General features: G+C 47.2%; 1 protein-coding gene across 1 annotated transcript in view; it reads left to right on the forward strand.

Moving 5' to 3' along the window:
• The window catches only part of LOC147712245 (scavenger receptor cysteine-rich domain-containing protein DMBT1-like), a 283,837-nt gene that overhangs the window by 74,108 nt on the left and 190,344 nt on the right, over positions 1–19,385 (forward strand). The window contains exons 7-8 of the mRNA XM_086922978.1: positions 6,049–6,090; positions 7,525–7,566. Of these exons, the coding sequence (XP_086779104.1) occupies positions 6,049–6,090; positions 7,525–7,566 (84 nt within the window). The remainder of the gene's footprint in view (positions 1–6,048; positions 6,091–7,524; positions 7,567–19,385) is intronic.

A 19,385-nucleotide genomic window follows, 5' to 3' on the forward strand; every position in this document is an offset into this window, starting at 1 on the left:
GTGCGCCCCCCAGCGCAACGCGTTGTAATGGTTTTCGTTGTAAATACCGCGTTGTAAAGGCACTGCGTTGTAAAAGTTGCGTTGTAAAGGATGTTTCCCGTTGTATTATCTTCAAGGCAATCAACAGCAGAGGCCCAAATAGTTGTCCACAAAGATCCACCCATACCTCCCAAAATGGAATCTCAGATCGGCACAAATTAACTTGTAGATAGTGCCTAGATTTAAGTGTGAAAGAATGGATGGCTCACGCTTTTCTAAGTTGGCACTGCAACTTTGGACAGCTGATTATATACGTTTTAGAAGAAAATTGAAAACCTGGCCACTCACTCAAGCCTATTGCTAGACACATATTCTGTTGTGGTTTTTAACTTAGCCCCAAGAGACCTATTGGTGTACATGCGCGCTACAAATTCCCCATAACATAACATAACCTGTCTAGTCTTTCCACTTCATGATAACTTTTTCCTATCAACTGCCTTGTGCTCAACCAAGAACTTCCAGGATGGTGGGGGTCTTTGTTCACCCATCTAGACTTTTGCAGTCTTTCAAATACCCTACAATATGACATGTATGAGGGCATTAAGGGTTGAAGGTAGTCATAGGTCAATGCACTCAATGATATTCTGGCCTCTGAATGCAGTTTCCTTGAGAAGGACATCTAAATATTTCAGATAAAGTTTACTGTATAGTCTGGTGTGTCTCTAGCTTTTAGTTTTGGATGGAGCACGAGCTTTTCAAATAAGGATGCTGATGTCAAGGGAATTGATGCATGGTACATTTTAATTTTTTATTATGTATCCTCTCATGCTAGAGGCGAAGGTAGTATCCAAATTTGGTCTGCAGTGTTGGTTGGTCTATTTTGGAACTGTTGTAGGTTTAGCGTTTCCAGATTGGAGATAAATAATGTCATCAAAGCCACTTCAGTACCTGCAAATAAAGTCAGAAATATCACGATCTGTAACTGTAATAAACAAGGGTGAAGTAGGAAAGGTTGAGCGGAAGTGGAAAAGAAATAAGTGAATTGTAGCACAAGCATGTAGAAGAGGAGTGATGTGAGGAAGGCTTGGGGGATAGTGCCGGAGATCTGGGGAAACAAGAATTATGGGCGCCACAGAGTGCAATATCTACTGCCTGAATGGAGGCTTTCCTTTATGATAAGGGGATCCCACATTGCAAGTATGTGGCGGTTAGTCAAATGTGCAAAGCCCTTCATGCTGATATAAAGCAAATACATTTTTGGGTTGGATGCAGGAGAAGTTAAGATCAATCAATCAATCAATCCATTTATAAAGTGCACCACTAACCCGTAGGGGTCTCAAGGTGCTGCAGGGAGGGGGGGTGCTGCTACTGCTCGAATAGCCAGGTTTTGAGGTGTTTCCTGAAGGTGAGATGGTCCTGGGTCAGTCGTAGGTGGGCGGGGAGGGAGTTCCACGTCTTGGCGGCTAGGTAGGAAAACGATCTTCCTCCGGTGGTGGTTCTGCGAATCCGTTGGATGGTGGCGAGGGCGAGGATAGCGGAGTTGGCGGTTTGGAGGGTAGAACGTGAGGCGATTGTTGAGGTATTCGGGGCCCATGTCGTGGAGCGCTTTGTGTGCGTGGATGAGGACCCTGAACGTGATCCTCTTGCTGACGGGGAGCCAGTGCAGGTCTCTCAGGTGGTCAGTTATGTGGCTGCGGTGAGGGATGTCGAGGATGAGTCATGCGGATGCGTTCTGTATGCGCTGGAGTCTTTTCTGAAGTTTGGCTGTGGTTCCTGCGTATAGGGCGTTCCCGTAGTCCACGGCCTGGGTGACCGTTTTTCTAGTTCCGGTAGGGATCCACCTGAAGATCTTTCGGAGCATGCGCAGGGTGTTGAAGCATGAGGATGAGATTGCGTTGACTTGCTTGGTCATCGTGAGGGAGGAGTCCAGGATGAATCCCAGGTTGCGTGCGTGGTCTGTGGGTGTTGGTGCGGTACCCAGCGCGGTGGGCCACCAGGAGTCGTCCCAGGCGGATGGGGATGGTCCGAGGATGAGGACCTCCATCTTGTCTGAGTTCAGTTTCAGACGACTGAGCTTCATCCATTCCGCGATGTCATTCATTCCTTCCTGGAGGTCGATTTTGGTGTTGGCTGGGTCTTTGGCGAAGGAGAGTATCAGCTGGGTGTCGTCGGCGTAGGCGATGATGTTGAGGTTGTGTTTGCGTATGAAGGTGGTGAAGGGGCTCTTGTAGATATTGAAGAGGATTGGGCTGAGCGAGGAGCCTTGGGGTACGCCGCAGATGATCTCAGTGGCCGCAGAGCGGAAGGGAGGGAGGCGGACTCTCTGGGTTCTGTCAGAGAGGAATGAGGTGATCCAGTCCAGGGCTTTTCCTTGGATTCCAGCGTTGTGGAGGTGGGTTTTCAGGGTGCAATGGCAGACTGTGTCGAAGGCGGCTGAGAGACCTAGGAGGATAAGGGCGGTTGATTCCCCGTTGTCAAGCAGGGACCTGATGTTGTCGGTGGCTGCGATGAGGGCAGTCTCGGTGCTAAGGTTGGCTCGAAATCCGGACTGGGATGGGTCGAGGGAGCCATTTGTCTCGAGGATTGCGGGCAGCTGCTTATTGACGGTTTTCTCGATGACTTTTGCAGGGAAGGGAAGAAGGGAGATGGGAAAGAAGTTATTGAGGTCTTTGGGGTCCGCTGTTGGTTTCTTCAGCAGGGCGTTGATTTCTGCGTGCTTTCAGCTCTCCGGGAAGGTGGCTGACGAGAAGGAGTTGTTTATGATTTTCCGGAGGTGGGGTGAGATGATGGTGCTGGCTTTGTTGAAGATGTGCTGAGGGCATGGGTCGGTGGGAGGACCGGAGTGGATGGTGTTCAAGACGTGGGTGGTGCCTTCAGTGTTGACGGGAGTACAATCGCTGATGTTGGTGGTAGGGGGTGTTGGTTTGGTGGCCGAAGGCGGAGTCTGGGTGCCGAAGCTGTTGTGTATATCGGCGATCTTGCGGTGGAAGAACGTGGCGATGGAGTCTCAGAGGTCTTGCGATGGTGTGATGTCGTTGCTGCTGGCGCCGGGGTTGGAGAGCTCTTTTACGATGCTGAAGAGTTCCTTGCTGTTATGTATGTTTATTTCCAGCCGCTCTTTGGTGGTGCGGATCAGCTGGTGGTGTTTGCGAGTGGCGTTCTTGAGAGCTGTCAGGTTTTCTGTCGTCTGTTCGCGGCGCCAGTTTTTCTCGAGGGTTCGGCTGGATTTTTTTGATTCTTTGAGGTCGTTGATGAACCATGTGGCTTTCCTGTTGTCGGTCTTGTCTGGGGGGTTCTTCAGTGGAGCAAAGGCATCGGCACAGTTGGTGATCCACTGTGTGAGGTTGCGGGCTGCGTCGCTGGTGTCGGCAGTGTCGGTTAGTGGGTTCTGGGTAAGTGACGTAGTTAGCTGGTCTGCGGTGACTTTGCTCCAGCATCTGCGGGAGATCTGTTGCTGGCGGTGGTGGGATGTGGTCTTCTTAAAGGTGAAATGGATGCAGCTGTTGTCCGTCCAGTGTAGTCCGGTGGAGGGGCTGAAGCTGACGTGGTTGCTGGCGGAGAAGATGGGGTCGAGCGTGTGGCCAGCGTAGGTGGGGGTGTTCATCAGTTGCTGAGTCCGAGGTTAGCGAGGTTGTCGAGCAGGGTGGTGGTGTTGTTGTCGATATTGTTCTCCAGGTGGAAGTTCTGGTCCCCTAGTTGGATGTAGTCTGATGAGGCGAGGGCATGCGGGCTAATGAAATCGGTGATGGCTTCACTGAATTGTGAGCGTGGGCCCGGGGGTCTGTAGATGAGGGTTCCTATGAGGCTGGTCTTGGGTTCGGTGTGGATCTGGAAGTGTAGGTGTTCCCCGGCGGTGAGGGTATCTTCGGAGTTGGTCGTGACGCTGATGGTGTTCCTGTAGATGATGGTGATCCCTCCTCCGGTTTAGCTGACGCGGTCCTTCCGGGTGATCTTGTAGCCGTCCGGGATGGCTATGGCGATGTCGGGGGCTGAGAAGGTAATTATCCAGGTTTCTGTGAGGAAGGCGACGTCGGGCGCTGTTGTGTCGAGGAGGTCCCAGAGTTTGATGGTGCGCTTGTGGACAGAGCGGGTGTTGAGTAGGATGCACTTGAGGTGGTTGTTGTTGTTGCCTGGTCCGGACGGTGGCGTGCAGGTTCGGAGGCAGGTGAATTTGCAGACTTGGCAGGAGAAGGATCCGTGGGTGTGCTTTGGGGTGGCTCAGTAGCAGGCGACTGGTCGGCCGGTGTTGAGTGCGTGGAGGGTGGCGGTGTCGTATCTCAGTCGGGTTTCCAGGCTTCGTGGGGGGCCAGGGGTTCTGGCAATTGGCGCGGTCCAGGCCTGGACGGGCACAGATGGGCTTGCCTTTGGCGTGTCTGCTGCGCGCAGCCACTGCACGGCCTCCATATGAGGGGCTGAGGGAGGGAGGAACAGCTGGGAGGCGGGAGCAGGGCAACGAATGGGAGACAAGGGGGCGGGCCGCAGGGGACGCAGCGGCGGGAAAGTGGCACAGAAGGTAAAAGGGGGGCACAGGGGGGGAGCGGGAGAGAGTCATCAAGGGTCACAATCAGCAGTAAACAACAGTAAGCACAGATAGTCACGGATCACAGTAACAAAAAAGGAGCACAGAGACGGAGCAACAGCAGGCAAAGTGAACTCAGTACAAAAGGAGCAGAGAAACCAACAAAACCTGAAAATAACGCAGAGGCACACAGAGGGGCTGAGCGGTGGCTGGAGGGCGACCAGCCTGGTGACAGGTCAAGGGTCGCTAAGAAAGGTGGTGCATACATTTGGAGAAGCCAACAAGGAGGATGAAAATGTTGCCATGGATAGGAGATTGGAATGTGTGGATGACATCCATTGTAGTATGAGGAGAAGAAGATGGGAACATCTGTAAGAGATTTACGTTGTGATTGTTTCTAACCCATGACAGATTATTATTTTTATTATTATTAAACTCATTTTTAAGGCGCACGAATTATCCCCAAAGGGATCTCTCGGCGCCTGAGAAAGAGAGGCGGCTGAGGAGGCAGATTGGTACTAATGTACAATGTGTAGATGGGGAAGTGCATCTGCGTGTTAGACAAGGTTTGGTGAGAACTGCACCTGCTCCTGATTTATATATGAGATGTGTGACATAGAATGTCTTACGTTTTTGGGGAAAGTGCTGTAGAAATTGAGATATTTCAGGCGGTTGAAGGCTGAGGAGGCAGAGGTAGATTTTAATGGGATTTCCTTGAGGATGTTGTGAAATGATCAATGTAGCCAGACTTGCCCCCCTACTTTATGACGTCTGAGAATTCTTGAGATGTGAATGGAGAGCATGGGTAGAGAAGGCTGCCTAATATGGGAAAGGCATTTCCTAGTGCAGAAGGAAGAAACATACTGGAATGACAAATCAATCTGTTAAACAGATGCGGCTGCATTCTCGATACGCCTTTCCGTGGGTGATGAGGGATATGTAAGTGTAAGTAGGATACGCATCAGCGAGTTAAAGTTAAACAAAGTTTGTTGGGAACTGTCAGTCACCTGGTGCAACATTCATAACGGGGATTCCAAGTTAGTCTATAGGGCCCAAGAGCTGCGCCTGAGTCACTCTGAGAGGCATGACTCTCAAAAGATACAGCGTTACCAAATCAGCCCCTGTAGTGTGACCGTGGGAGGTGCAAATCTCATATATTGCAAACAAAGTTAGTCAATCAATCTTTGATGCCCATCCAGAAGTGCCATACCTGTGACCAAAGGAGTAACAGATAACTGAAGTATCAAATACAGCTAGCCAATCAAAGTATGGGGTCCACTTAGGTTGCACAGTTGTAACTAGGAGCTCACAGCGAGTGAAATACATCCAAAGGGTAAAGGAAAGCCAAACAGAAGTAAATGAAATACTTCGCAGCTACTTGGTTGCAAAGCTATTCTAGTGTGAATTCACACTCATGCCCCTCAGTATATTTTGAATAGGATTGCATGGTTTTGTTTTATACCACTGTGTCCCCGTGAGTCCTTCTTTTACTGCGGGCGTGACTAGTAGCAATGATTTAGTCTAATCTTTTGTCACTATCTCTCACACAGCGCCAGAGGCTCCGGAAAATTCCAGCGTCAAAATCGAATCAGGTGAGCCTTCTATTCTGATTTACAGATATATTTTCCGGTGTGTGAGGGATTATCTTTAACAGTCAGCTTGGGTCTGTGGGTCGATGGAGGGGCCAACACGATATAGTGGTACTTCAGGACATCTCTTGGAGTCCAATGATTCCATAGGCATGTGATATATGTGTTTGAGCTATACCTCCACTGAGATTGCATCCAGATCATCTCTCAGGTTTGCCTAGCCAGGACTTGGCCCAACTCTACCCTCTGTCAAAGTGACAGCGCTCTTGCGGATTCAAGTGCCGACATCGGGGTTACAATACACAACAGCACAGGTAACAGCTCTATCACAGCCCGTCTTTCAAGCAAGGCCAAGCACAGGAGTTTGACTGTGATAAAAAATAACACGACTGGTGTCTGATGCAGGCAGCTTTGAAAAACATCATAAGTGTAACAGCTCAATGTATATTTCCAAAAGCGATTTGCTATATTTGGCATTTTCTTTGAATGAAGCCCAGTTGAGTTCCCTGCCATTTTAAGGTGTTGATGAATGCGGAGTCCAGTGGGCTGACCTCTCTTGCAAGAGCTGTCAAAATAGTCTGCCTGCTGGTGCACCTCTTGTTATAAAAACGTTTATAAAGTATGGCTATACTTTAAAGAAACACTGCCTTCATGTGCTTCCACCCTAAATATAATTTACAAACCTGAGAGATGTTAATGTTACTTGTTTTCAACTGCTCCAAAATGATATACTAAACACAAAAGACAAACATATTATGTTAACACAACTGTGGGCAACGTGTGATGGTTTTTCAACCACTAGATGTGTACACAAAGAGTTTGTATTTGTATTGTTTGATATTTCTTTGTATTTCATGGACTTCTAGCCCTTATGAAGAATAGGCAGAGCACGCACTGCCTGCCTGCTCTTAAGAGCATTGTGAACAACAATACTGCAGCCATTATTAAGATTAAGATTAGTTTATTGTCCGGTCAATTAAAACCTTTACAACTTCTCATACAGGGTAAAAAAAGTTTCAGCACCAATATTCCTGATTTAAAACTAATAAATAAAGGCTATTATTGGTGTTCTTGCTGCCAGAACATCTAATACCAAACAGTATTGCCACTGTATACTCCGTCAGCCATGGAGGGTTTTCATGGTTAAGCCAGCTGTGAAATGCAAAGATACTTATCATACTGTAATGTTCGATCACTATATATCTTTTTCAAGGTTGCTTTCTCAGTTACTTTGAAGACTAACTTTCCTGGCAACGCTACAATAAATGAATCATATAGTCACTCTTTACACTCCCAGTCACGCGGTGCATTCACTCCCCCATCAGCAGCCCTGAAAAGTCTAATTCCTGCAAGTATTGCAGCCAGGCGCAGCTGACACCGCACGCTCTGAGACAGCACAGCAAACGGGTTCTTATCTTGTGTTAATTTTCTTTACAGCTCCCGGTGCTTCTGAAAACCTCCTTAACCAGACAGTCGAAGGTGAGCAGACAGTTAATGGTACCCAAACGTTACATGTGGCGACGTGTACTTACACTGCAAGAATCATCAAAATGTTGCTCGTCGTGTGTAGAGTAGCTATGATTATACATATGTCAGCCCAGGGCATCTCAGAAGAAGGCTCTGGCTTTCAGAGCCAAGGAGCGAGCTATAAACGACCCTGAAAATGTTGTTATCCCATTATCAGAATGCACAAGTTTAGTGAGGCGTGGTTGGGTGCGAGCTTGTCCGGAAAACATGCCGTAAAAGAAATGATGCAAAACATAATTCTTCAGATATATTTGGGGAAAAGCAATATTATTCACATGCTGTTCTGACAAATCAATCACAACATATTTCATTTCTTTAGGGTCTAGCAAAGTGTAAAGAAACATTATTTCTCCAATTCCTCCCTTTGCCTATAAACGTGGCAGTCCCATGACAAATATGCCAGTCGGTGCGTGTCAATTAGTTGCCATATTCAGGCATGGAAAACATGTTTGGGAAGGGGGTTAACAGTCTCCCATTACCTAGTGCTCCACATATGGTAGCAATCAATATCTATGTAGGCAAACATTTCTAGGGCGAATATGCAAAAATTTAAATTTTTGGCATTATATTTACTTTTTTATTAGTTAGCTGCAAGGGTGCACAAAGCATGTAGGCTGCAGAAAAGATACGTACCACAACTGAGGCTATAGATGCTTTCACCACTCACATCTGGCACATAACCTAACACGTGTTGAGAAGCTATTGATTGTGCTGGGTGTCCTTTTAATGAGAGTGAGTGCTGGAATATTGAAGTGAATTATTACAATTTATTGCTGAGTCACGCTATCTTTATTTTTGATCCAGGTAGACCTTTAGTTAGATTTGCACAAATCAGATACAGATCATGTAAAGTCTCTGCGCAGTCCTGGTCAGCTATCTGGGTATCAATTTTTACTTCTATAACAGCATTTTCCTTTTACGTTAATTACATGTTGTGTTTGACATTGATTTGTTATGTGCCATTTTTATCACTTGGTTTTCATTCACAACATAATGACTTTTCAATTTTTCTTTAAATTGTGATTTTATCTTTTTCATATTTCATTTTGCATTACTTTTGAATACCTCAATGATACCTCCATATTACTGAATGCACATCGTAATATTTTTAGTTTGGTCAAAGAGTTCATGTGCCCCAGTCTACAGGAGTTCATGTGTGCAATAAAAATATATATGGCTAACACGTGCTTTCGGTAAATCCTCCTTAGCTGCTTCAGTTCAGCGTTTGTTTGATCAGTAGTTGTATAACTTTGACTGTAGAGTAGAATGAACTCCAATTTAGTAAGGTTTTGGGTATGGAGCTGTTGGCTTATCCTATTTCATCCTTTGCCATGACGTCTTGAAAAATTTGGAGACAGTAAGGAGCATTATATAAGTCTCATTCAGTAAATATTTTGTTGTCAATGTCAATCACTGTAAGAATTAGCCAAAGGAGAGCGAACATACAATGGAGCAATGGGTTAGCTGTCTCAATGATTTCTTTATTAGCAATGCTAATCAAGTTTTTGATGAGCCAACAGCCCTGGCATTCAGTGATTGGCGATGCTTTGGTGGGATCGTATCAATGACAGTATGTTCTGAATCAGGCTGCCGTACCGCCTCCTTCATGTGCAGTGTAAAGGATTTCTGCTGCATAGATTACTTAGCAGGCAGGGCAGACTACTTTGTTTTTTTACTTAATTGCTGTCAAACTTCAATTCTGTACCCGGTCGTGAATGTGGCAGCCGTCTTCGAATGGTAATATTCCCATCATGATTACATTTAATGTGATGAGTGAAACTGATGGTATTATGTACGGATCCACAACTACTGCCAAATTTGCGGTCAGACGTCAATAATGTGGTACACATGAGGTTGTGTTTCAAAATATTGTATGGAGAAAGATATCACCTACCATAATTATCATGTCTTAAATTTGGCTTAAATATTGCTTACAAAATTGAGTGTAGATTTTCTTTTATTAATTCCATTGGGGAAATATGTTTAAAAACAACATTTAGCACACAATCTTGATGTCAGATTTATGATACACTGTATTTCTACGAAAAGGTGATAGTACCACTAAACCACTGAGTTCTCTGAGGACACACAAAGTGCCTGAGGTGCACAAAGAGAGTGCTCAACGATGCATCCGCTGGAGACAGTGCAACCCCAGAGCCATCTGTGAGCACCTCCACAGTGCTTTGGAAAGTGGACACTATCAGCCTGATTCATGTACGGGCCGTTTTGCGTGTCCCTAATAGCGAATAATAGCGACTCGCTATTGAGAAAACGCAAAACGGCATTCATGTATTTTTCAGGGAAAAAATAGCGACTCGCACGCGGGCGCAAAAGCCGTTAGCGACCTACAAAAAACGCAGAAAAATCGCAATTTCCGGCCACCAGCGATCGGGATTGCGACACGCAATCCCGATCGCACGGGATTGCGACTCGCAATCCCGTGTGATCGGGATTGCGTGTCGCAATCCCGTGCGATCGGGATTGCGTGTCGCATTATCGCGGGATCCGGAAATACGGGATTACGCATTCCGAGCACCGTGATGACATCACAACCAGGAAGCTGCCAAATCCCACCCCCAAACACCACAGTGACGCAATCATCCGACTCTACACGACGGAAAGCAGCCGCCAAACCGCCGATAGCGACTCCCGACCCGGCAGAAATTGCGCCCGCCATGGCTGAAGAACCACTGCCCGGCCCCAGCAACAGCGCTAGCCGAAAGCGCAAGCTGAAATTCTCCGAGTCGGAGTTGGAGAACCTCATTGAAGGGGTGGTGGCCCAACACGCCCAGCTGTTTGGTGCCAACTCAAGGAGGGTCCCCGAACAGGAGAAGAGGAGGATCTGGGTGGGGATTGCCTCCAGCGTGAACTCAGTTGGCGTTGCGGCAAGGTCGGTGGAAGAGATCAAGAAGCGCTGGTACGACCTCCGAGGGCGTGCCAAGGAGAGGGTGGCGGCGCGTCTCGGTGAGTCATCAGGCACCGGAGGTGGTGGACCGACTGTCCCACCCAACACCCCCCTGGAGGACCACGTAGAGGACACCCTGGAGAGGGAGGCGTGTGTTGGCGTGACCACCCTGGACTCCTCCCGCCCAACCCACAACACCCAAGGTAAGTGGCATGCGACTGCGACCCTGTCCCCTATGACCGTCCCTGCCCAAATAGGCTCACTCATTGGCCCTTAATCATGCCTATGTTGTGCATCAGGAAATGCCCTGAGGCATTGTGGGAGACGTAGTATGTCCACAATGTAGTTGTACCACTATGCGGCCTGAAAGGTTTCTAAGCGCACAAATCCACAGCCATCCAGGGAATGTCACCCAGCATGCATGTAACATCTGCACGTCTGACAGTCACATGCACCTAATGAGTATCCACTTACCCTCACAGGTGCAGATGACAGCAGTGACAGTGAGAGGCTGGTGATCGTCGAGGAGGCCCAGGAGGAGGTATCCCTACCCGCCACCCAGCCACCATCCCCTGCCGCTGCGCCAACACCAGCAGCCAGGCCCCCCACCGTACCAGCTGCACCATCTGCAGGCCCACCGGCTGCCAAGGCCAGGCCCACCACCTTACCTGCAGCAAAATCTGCAGGACCACCGCCTACCAAGGCCAGGCCCCCCACCAATGTGCCTCCAGTGCCTGCCGCACCTGCGACGCCAGCTGCCACAACACCTGCAGCTCGTCCTCCAAGATCTGGGCCAACAACATCCGCAACACAGCGGCAGACCAGCAGGAGGGGCAGAGGGCATCTCCATGCCTGCATGAGCGTGGAGCGGCGAATGCTCCGTCTGCACCAGAGGCAGTCCCAGCAGCAAGGAGCCATCCAGCTCCAGCTGCAGAAGATCGGCCGCAATGTTGCGGGAGTCGGCCAGCGGGTGGACCGCATGACGGCAGCCATTGAGCGCATGACGGCGGCAATGGAGGCCAATACTGCTGCGCTGGGGAAGCAGCGCAGTGTTGCACGCAGGCGCCACCACCAGCTGCTGAGCCAGATGGCGACCTATAGTCGCTCCAATTATGTGGCAGCAAATGCCACCACCCAGCTCTCCCGGCGCTCTATGACCCAGCAGCACCAGCTGATCCAGTGCTGCGAGGAGATCACCCGAGTGCTGGAGCACTTGTCCACCGCCGTGGTCCCACTGCTCCAACCTGTGGTACCGGCCGTCGTAGGGGGAGATGATGGGAGTGAGGCTGCCTCCAGCGTGAGCAGCAACTCTGCCACGCAGGCCCCCCCACCTAGGTGCAGCACCAGGGCTACGCCTGGTCCATCTGCCCAGGATGAGGATGAGGAGCCTCAAAGGCGCCTGGGAAATGTGCGCAGGAAGCACCATTGACATTGTGTCAGGGACACAGGCACAGGCTGAAGATAAGCCTGCCATGCACAATAACATGCAGTATGCTGGAATACTGTATTTTTTTTGTAAATAGTTCTTTCCATGTCCCTTTTCTGTTGTGAATCAAACAAATACATTTATTTTGAAGCATACATTCGCCTTGTGTTATCATTATATTTAGCATGCAATTGTGATATGTGGGGTGGGGGAAGGGGGTGGGCTAGAAATTGTTATCTGTGATGTGGTTGCGACGTCTGTGGCCTTCAGCTGGGTTCTCCCCGCGTGCATGGTGCGCATTTGCTGGTGGCTGGTCGTCCCCCTCAGATTCACTGCCTGAGATGTCAACTGGTATCCGGCGCTTGGTAGCAATGTTATGGAGCATTGCACAGACAGCCACAATGCGGCAGCACGCTGCAGGACTGTAATACATGGCCCCACCTGTCTTGTGCAGTATACGGAACCTGCTCTTGAGCAGGCCAAATGTCCTTTCAATACAGTTCCTTGTCCGGATGTGCGCAACATTGTAGCGCCGTTGCTGAGGTGTGGCAGGGTTGAGGTAAGGGGTCAGGAGGTATTCCCGTAGGGTGTAGCCACTGTCACCTGAATGAGAGGAGCAGATGTTGATTGCCTGTGCAGCGCTGTTACTTCATAGCAATGTGACATTGTCGACAAAGTGTACTTACCAAGTAGGTGTCCTTCCCCAAACTCTCCCCTGATCAGTCGTGTGTGGAGTCCGCTGTGCCTGAAGATGAAGGAGTCATGGGTACTCCCTGGGTACTGGGCCACAATGTCAGTGATGATGCTCTTGGCATTGCAGACCATCTGTATGTTGAGGGAGTGGTAGCACTTTCTGTTGCGGTACATATACTCCGTGCCAGCTGGTGGGCAGATGGCGACGTGGGTACAGTCTATGCAGCCGAGGACATGGGGAAAATGGGCAACATTATAAAATTGTAGTTTAGTGAGGTCCAATTCCTGTTGGCTCGTGGGAAATGTGATGTACCGGTGGAGCTGGCTGAGCATGGCGTCAACAAAAGTGTGCAGGCAGCGTGACATGGTGGGCTGGGATACCCCAGCAGCGGCTACTATGCCCTGGAAACTGCCGGAGGCCAGGAGGTGCAGGCTGCACAATACCTGCACATGTGTGGGCACAGAATTGTTTCGCCTTGTTGGGTGCTGCATGATGGGGTCGAGTTCTTGTATCAGCCAGGTGATCATTTCCCCAATCAGCCTGTATTTAGCATAAATCTGTTCTCTGGTTTGGCCCAGCAAGGTGACCCGCAGCCGGTAAATCCTTGCCTGCCTCATGCGTCTCCTCCGTGCTGCTCGCTGTAGCCTTCGCCGCCTCACCACCATGTACATCCCTGGCATTGTGGAAAGCCTAATGCTGCTGCTGAATGTCCTTATGTGTGATTGGTCAGGCCTGGCCCTGTTGGTGATAGGACAACGGTTTTTTGAAGATTTTTTTCAATGCCTTTCATGGTTACCACCTGCTTTGAGTTGTCCTTATTTTGCGCCGTGCAAATAGCGATTTTTGGGTTTTTCGCAAATTGCGATTTTTCTTGAATGCCGATTGCGATTTTCTATTGCGAATTCGCTATTATTTTCGCAGATTCCGTGGTGTGTCGCAATTTCCGATTCGCTAATGCTCAGCAGCAGGGATTCTGCGATTATATTAGCGCATTCGCAAATATGTGTTAGCGAATTCGCTATTTTGTTGTTGAATGCCGATTACGGAAATTGCGCCCGCATTTGCGTTTTCGCAGCGATTGCGGGCGCAATTTCACTTCATGAATCAGGCTGAAAGCTTCCATCGAAGCCAAGGAAATGTGATGCTCATTACGCAGAATTATACACTTTTGTGCCCACCGTTCTAGGCAAAGATACTTAAGGAACTGTCTCAGTGGAGTGCTGTTATTGCTCTTCTGTTGATCTAGTTCCTCCTACTTTAAACAGCCCTCCATTTTGGAAAAAAATCCGTTGACTACCATGTCCGTCTTTAAGCAGAAAGTCTAAGATGCTCGAAAACTGGGAGTATATATGTGGACGCGTGCAGTCACATAACAGTTTTCAAGTGGAGTAAATTAGTTAAATCCGTTACACCATTCTTTGCCAATTAAGTTTAGGCAAACCAAATATTAACATAATTGTGTATGTGCAGAGGGGGTTCGATTACTTTTTCAGAGTTTGCTTGGTATTCCAGGTTAAACGCATACTTTTGGCAGTACACTTCCACTATAAAATATGTTATAATGTTGTTTACACTGTGGCTGCGCTCCTCGCGCCACAGTGGAATGTCAATGTCTTAATGTTCTATGACAAGAGGCGCACGCCGAGCTGTGAGTTAACAGCTGCTGGCTGAAGGTGGCGGGTGCGCTGACGGTGTGTTGTGGTACGATAATAAAGACTTGAACTTGTACCGTGTCTCCGCCTCATGTTGTAGTCACAACATGTTCTTGGGGACAAGGTGGTCTTCAGTCAGCGAGCAGCACAGCGTACAGCGGAGAGGGGGCGTGTGAGGTCGAGAGGCGAGTGAAGCCCTCCAGTGAGGTCGTGAAGAGAGCATGTCATTGTGATTCAACGCGATGGATCGTGGGAGAGAGGTATTGCCAAGCAGTAAAAAGAAAAGTGAAGAAGACTATAGTAAGTGTCGGAAGATTTGAGGAGAAAGATGTGAGGAGAACGGCTGAGAGTTTGCTACGTCGGATCGGAGTGTCAGCTGAGTGAGGTTGACCAGCGAAGCAAATTGAAAGAGCACGGGAAAGGTGCATCAAATCGAAGGAATTGTGGCATGTTGAAGAGGCACCAACGCCTGCTTAACATGACAGGAGTGTCAGTGGTGTGAAGCGGCGAGTGAAAAATATTTGCCAGGAAAATCGAGCATATTTAGGAAGTGACAGGCACAACAGCTTACAAGTGGAGTTAGGAATTTAGCGGGAGCGTGAGATGCCACGTCGGGGAAATAGTTTGAAGAAACACTGAGAAGTCTGCCCGATGTGACAGGAGTGTAAAGTGTGCCAGGGGAAGATATACGCAGAGCATGCGATGAGCCACATCGGAGAGAATTGCAGTCCGGGTGTGAGAGCGGGATCGCTCTGATAAAGGCGTTGTTGTGATGAATTATCGTCGTTTGAAAAGACCGGTGGAGTGAGAATAACGGAAATTGTGAGGAGAAAACTCTCTCCTGACTGAAACTGTCATTCTCGGCGAACGAAGCATGTGCTTGGGATATTTGCAGAAGTCGGTACTGGTTCTTGGAGAGACACTGCCACCTAATGGTTTAGAGTGGTATATACATGTCGCTTATTGTATTGGAAAAGCACATCTACTCTGAAGACTGTTTTGTGTATGAAGGGAGAGTGAACTGATATTCCTCCAAGGCACACATTTGTAGGCTAAGACTTCATGTTACGCTATGGATGCAATCTCTATTTTCGCATGACATTATATATATGAATAAGAATAGAGGAAAGTAAGCTGGTATTTCCTGCATTTACAAAAGTTGAATTAGTTTTGGGGTGCACATTTAACCAAAATGGATGTGACAGCCCTTGATGTTTCAGTTGTGTCTACTCCTCCTCACTTTCTTAATCAGCCAGGGACTCCAAGTATAGAATGGGATGAGTGGATTGAGATGTTTGATAATTATTTGGAAGCCTTGGATGCGCAGGACTACAGTAGCAGTAGGAAAAAAGCGATTTTACTTACTAATCTAGGTAAAGAAGGACAACATATCTTTAAGTACCTACCTGTTGCTAATAACAAACGTGTTCAACCCATTGAGAATGTGTTTGAGGAGGCAAGAAAAAGATTTGAATTAAGATTTGCGAAAGAAACTAATATAGCGATGAGAAGATACAAATGTTATACCCAGCCACAGAAAGTAGGGGAGTCTATGGATGACTTCATCACGAGACTTCGTGAACTCTCATTAAAGTGCAAATTTGGACCCATGACTGAGGAAATGATCAGGGACCAATTAATTGTTCAGTGTAGGAGTAGAAAAACCCACGAACGCTTATGGGCTGCAAACAACCCCTCTCTTAACGGTGCAATTGATATTGCTAAACTAATAGAGGAGTCGGACTCTTGCATGAAAGAAATGGATCGTAGGGATTCAAAGATTAACATGTCTAATGAGAGTGAAACCTCGGTTGTGGAGGGTTGTGGAGGGGAGGTAGCTGCCTCTCCTAGGTTCAAAGGTGTAAAGAATAATTTTGGGGGTAGAATGTTTCCCAGTAGATTTGGAAACAAAACTTGTGGGAAGTGCGGCAGTACTTATCACACCTCAGATTCAAAGCAGTGTTGGGCCATTGGGAAAGAATGTAGAAGGAGTGGCCGCAAGGGTCATTTTGCAAGGATGTGTAGGGATGCAAACAAAGGTAAGGTGGCAATGTTATCAGAAGAGTCCACTGTTTATGAATGTTCTCACAGACCTGATAGAATCCTGTGTGTCGAACCTTCTGACTATGATGGTGTTAAGAATGGAGAAATCCTTCTCACTGAACCTCAAAATTTAAATGACAGAAGGAAACACAGGCCCAAAGCAGGATTTGTCATTGATAACAAAAGAGTTGATTTAATGGTTGACTCGGGGTCACTATATACTAATATACCAAAAAGAATTTTCAAGCCGGAGTGGCCCAACAAAAAATTACTACCCTAAGAAATTAATCCTAGAGGGTATCAAGGTGAGCTGATAGACATACTAGGCTACATGGCAACTGATATTGTTTTTAAAAACAGATCCGTCAGAGGTAAAGTGTATATAGCTGAATCGGGACCCCCAATTCTGGGTTGGATCACCAATTTGACCTCCATATCAGAATTGACCCACACGCTGTTGAACAAGTCATGGTAGTAGATGACCTTTCAGTGGAAGACATCTTGGAGGGAGGTAAAAGTGTTTTCAGAGATCAGCTGGGCAACCTAGAGGGATATGTTCACAAGAAAAAGCTTAAAAGTAATGCTATTCCTGTGCAACACAAGTTGAGAAAAGTTCCTATCATGGTAAGAGGGGAGGTGAAGAAAATGTTGGATGAGATGTTATCTAATGGAGTCATGAAGCCAATTGAGTGTTCATCTTGGATTTCTCCGGTTGTGATTTCACAGAAAGCTGACGGAAATTTTCATTTCTGTGTTGATTTTAGGAGCTTAAATCAGATCGTCATTCCTGACACTTTTCCATTGCCTAACATAAACGAACTGATGGTTTTGCTTAAAGGGGCCAAATACTTTTCAAAACTTGACCTTCGTCATACTTACCATCAGATACGTTTTCATGAATCATCAAAACACTTGATGGCCTTCATCACCAATGAAGGAATATTTAAATTTACAAGGATGCCCTTTGGGTTATGTTCAGCCGCAAGTGTGTTTCAGAGGATGTTCACAGGGATTTTCAAAGGGTTGAAAAATTTCATCTATTTCCAGGATGATATCTTGGTATTTGGTGAGAGTGTAAGCGATCATAATGCTGCCTTGAAAGATGCCTTAGGCAGAATAATGGAATCAGGATTGACATTACACAGGGAAAAATGTTCCTTCCTGGCTACTGAGGTGGAATACCTGGGACATTCCATCTCGTCTGATGGTGTTAAACCAAAGAGGGACTTACTAGCGTCTATAAAATTGGCTCCAGTTCCCACTAATAGAGACCAATTGCGCTCATTCATTGGGTTAATTGAGTATTACTCAAAATTTGTAAAGAACTTTGCAAGTAAGACAGAACCCCTTAAGGTACTCATGAGGAAAGGCGTCAAGTTTTGTTGGGGGGATGATCAAAAAATTGTTTTAACAACATTAAGCTGGAAATATGCAGTGCAGGCATTTTGGTTCCTTTTGATGTTAATGGGAAAACTGTTATTACTGTGGATGCAAGTGATACTGGCACAGGGGCTGTATTGTCGCAAAATGATGGCACAAGTGAGAAGACAGTGGCATTCTCTTCGCGCACTTTAACTCCCACTGAGCGCTGTTACTCAGTTATAGAAAAAGAGACACTGGCAGCTGCTTGGGGTGTGGAGTATTTTAGGATGTATGTGAGGGGGCGCAGGTTTAAGCTACGCACTGACCATAAACCATTGTTGAAAATACTGTCACCTGGCAGAACAGGGAAAGGATCAGCCAGACTAGCTAGGTTGGCTTCCAGACTGCAGGAGTATAATTTTGATGTGGAATTCATTTCGGTTTGGCGTAATGTACAAGCTGATTGTATGTCACGTCTATCCTTAGACTGGGAGGAGGTAGAAAAGACAGGGGTGTCCAAATGAGAGAGAGAAGGAGCTATCTCCAGTGTCGAGGATGTGGTTCAGTGGAGTTGTGGTGCTGTCAGTAAGAAAGAGTGGGCAGAAGCGATGTCTCAGGATAAAGTTCTAAAGAATGTTATGAACCTCATCTCACCTTGCCAATCAGCATTAGACCTTTTAATGCAGTCATTGATGAGTTATCCACTATCGCTGATCAGGTTATCATGCGTTGTGATAAAATAATTCCCCCATGTAGCATTCATAAGAGACTCTTTGATTTGGCGTATGAAGGGCATTTGGGCCAAACCATTACAAAGAAACGCTTGAGAAATGAATTTTGGTGGCCTGGAATGGACGGTGATGTGGTTAATTGGATTGAGAGATGCAGTGAGTGTTGGGAAAGTGAGAAGAGACTCAAGGTGGGACCCCAATCTGTCCCCAGTTCCATCCATGACCCTGGCATGGTGTGGCACAGCATATGCCTTGATTTTATCGGACCTATGCCGGGTGTTCACCACAGTAAAAGAATTGGGTTAGTTGTTATGGATGTCCATACCCGGTGGCTCATTGTTTACCTGCTCCCTGAAATAACTACTCGAGTTACTATTAGAGTATTACGCATGATTTTCAAAGAAGAAGGTTATCCCACAGTTCTTATTACGGACAACGGGACTCAGTTGACTTCCAGTGAGATGAGAGAGTTTCCTAGTGAGTGTGGTATTAAACATTCGCTCACCACCTTGTACAACCCACAATCCAACGGGATTGTCGAGAGAGCCAAACGCATGATTAAAGGCACAATAAATTTGGCACTCACAAAGAATCTTGACATATATGAGACCCTGAGTGAATTGGTATGGGCCTATCGCACCACTGAGAATTCCACTACAGGAGTTGTTCCCTTCATTGCCATGCGGGGCAGGAAACCAGCTTCCAAACTGGTGCCTCCTTGGCTCAGAGAATTGGTTGATGGAAGGAATGTGGGCGGTTGTGATGTGAGTATTCCTATGCATGTTTCCCGAAAAGAACACAGCAAGGAAAAGATCTTGTCTAATATTCTTGTAGGTGACTGGGTCAAAGTCCGTTCAGGACATTGGGTCAGAGGCTTATGTAAGTTTCGTGGATCCTTCAAGGTTAAGGAAGTGTATCCTTTATATGTGGAAATGGAACCTACGTAGAGTAGCAAAGT

The sequence above is a fragment of the Lissotriton vulgaris genome, chromosome 5, assembly GCF_964263255.1.
Source record: "Lissotriton vulgaris chromosome 5, aLisVul1.2, whole genome shotgun sequence".
Classification (NCBI taxonomy): Eukaryota; Metazoa; Chordata; class Amphibia; order Caudata; family Salamandridae; genus Lissotriton; species Lissotriton vulgaris.